The 2,057-nt window shown below is 70.4% G+C and overlaps 2 protein-coding genes across 2 annotated transcripts in view; one reads left to right on the forward strand and one right to left on the reverse strand.

Annotated features, from left to right (window-relative positions):
* The window catches only part of MNEG_15814 (hypothetical protein), a gene marked incomplete at both ends in the record, with an annotated part of 2,113 nt that extends 1,449 nt beyond the window's left edge, over positions 1–664 (forward strand). Inside the window, one exon of the mRNA XM_014035714.1 lies at positions 365–664. Coding sequence (XP_013891168.1) covers positions 365–664 — 300 coding nt within the window. The remainder of the gene's footprint in view (positions 1–364) is intronic.
* Positions 665–1,520: 856 nt separating this feature from the next.
* MNEG_15815 (hypothetical protein) lies at positions 1,521–2,027 on the reverse strand (the record flags this gene model as incomplete). The annotated part of the gene is made up of 1 exon (XM_014035715.1): positions 1,521–2,027. A coding segment is annotated over one exon (507 nt), but the record flags the coding sequence as incomplete, so codon positions are not given.
* Positions 2,028–2,057: the final 30 nt, after the last annotated feature.

Below are 2,057 nucleotides of genomic sequence, written 5' to 3' on the forward strand. Positions count from 1 at the left end.
GGGGGAGGGCGTGGGGGAGGGGCTGGGGCGCGGGGCCAGCAGGACGGGCGCGGGCAGGGGGCTTCTGGCGCCGCGGCAAGCGTCCTTGCAGTTTGTTCAGGCTGTCAGGCGGGGGGGCTTGGAATTGTTTGGCTGCACGCACGCGTGTCGCCGCGCATGTGTGCGCACCCCTTGGACGCTGCTCGTAGCTTCCGCTGCCCGGGCCTTCCCGCACGCCTGCCATGGTGCGGCGAGGTCCCCCGAGGGCAACCACAGACGCGCGCGCGTGCGCGCGCGCGCGCACTCACGCGCGCACACACACACACACACACACACAAGCACATACATATACCCACCCCTTTACAAACTTCTCCCCCTCTCCCAGGCCAAGGCCGGCAAGCTGCAGCCCGCCGAGTTCATGGGCGGCACCTTCACCATCAGCAACCTGGGCATGTATGGCGTCCGCCAGTTCGCGGCCATCGTCAACCCCCCACAGGCGGCCATCCTCGCGGTCGGGGCGAGCTCGCCCAAGGTGGTCAAGGCCGCCGACGGGGGGTACAAGGAGGTGCAGAGCATGCTGGTGACGCTGAGCTGCGACCACCGGGTCGTGGACGGCGCGGTCGGCGCGGAGTGGCTGCAGGCGTTCAAGGGGCTCGTCGAGGCGCCCCTCACGATGATGGTGTGAGGAAGGCGCGGCGCGGCGCGGCGCGGCGCGGCGCTGCGCGCGGGAGCTTCCTGAGGACGGCGTTGGCGGCGGGCGGCCGGCGCCGCCCGGCCGCGGCCCGGCTTTCGGCGCCGTCTGCCCGCCCGCCAGCGTTGTTTGGCGTTGGCTGCTCCGTGAAGTTGCTGTTGCGGCAGCTTGCTCTACACGGGAGCTAGTGTTGCTCTACACGGCAGCTTGCTCTGAGCCGCCGGCTTTTGTTTCCTTTCGGGCAATCAGGGGCCTTCGCCCCAGGTATGCGAGGGGCTCTGCGCCGCTCGGCGTTTGTTGGGGGCGTGACTGCAATGCTCTCGCAGTCCCTGCATTGAGCGGCGGCCCCAGCGCTGCACGTGTCTCCCACTCACATCCCCACCAACGGGCGCCGCAACGCACCGCAGCCGCGCGGCGGCGCGGCACCGCGGCCGCCCGTGCCGCCGTCTTTCGGCGGCTCGAGCGGGTCATTGTCGCCCCCCATCAGCTTGCCAGCCCTGCTGCTGCTGCTGCGCTGCGCGCAGTCTGCAGGGCCCGAGGGCCGCGCGCAGTCCGCGGCGGCCCCGGCTTGACGCTCTCTCCTTTCGTTGCCCCCTGTCGCCTGGTTTGCCGCCTTCCTCGCAGCTGCCTGCGCACACCCAGCTCTTGCATTCGCTGCGGGCGTGCCATTTCGTTTGTAAAAAGCTACAGCGATAACACGCATCCTGCTTACGACACCAAACAAGGCAAATGAAGGAAGCAAGAAAGCCCTTCCATGTTCCCCAGCCGAAGCAGCCAGCCGAAGCAGCAACAAACAATTGAAAAAATCTCGCTGGGTCGCGCGCCAGCAGCGGCAGACCAGCAGGCGCCCTCACACGTCCTCCCACTCCTCCTCCTCGTCCTCCTCCGCCGCGCCCGCCGTCAAGTCCTCCAGCGTCCCAACATCCAGATCCAGGTCGCGCGGCGCCGCCGGCGGCGGCTCCTCCACCGCCGCCTCCACCCGCTGCCGCTTCGCGGGCGGCGCGCCCCCCCCGCCGGCGCCCGCCGCCCCTCCCACTTCCACCGCCCCAAGCTCCGGCTTGACCAGCGGCGCACCATCCAGACCGAACTCCGGTTTGACAACCCCATTGACCAAGACCACGCCGCCCTTGCCGTCCCCGCCCGCCCCGCCGGCACCCGCGCCAGTGCCGTCGCCCGCGGCCCCCGCCGCTTGCTGCTGCTGCTGCTGCTGCCCTGGCCCGCCGGGGCCGTACTTGGATTGCAGCCACGGCACCGCCACCGGCTTGCCGGTCGCGGCGGCCGCGGCCCGCTGGGCAGCCAGCTGCGTCTGGAAGGCAATGTGGCGCGCTTTGTCCGCTTCACTGAGGGCGGGGTTGTCCTTGATGGCAGCGATAGCCGCGTCCAGGTC

Source organism: Monoraphidium neglectum, assembly GCF_000611645.1.
Source record: "Monoraphidium neglectum strain SAG 48.87 unplaced genomic scaffold scaffold05691, whole genome shotgun sequence".
NCBI classification, from domain to species: Eukaryota; Viridiplantae; Chlorophyta; class Chlorophyceae; order Sphaeropleales; family Selenastraceae; genus Monoraphidium; species Monoraphidium neglectum.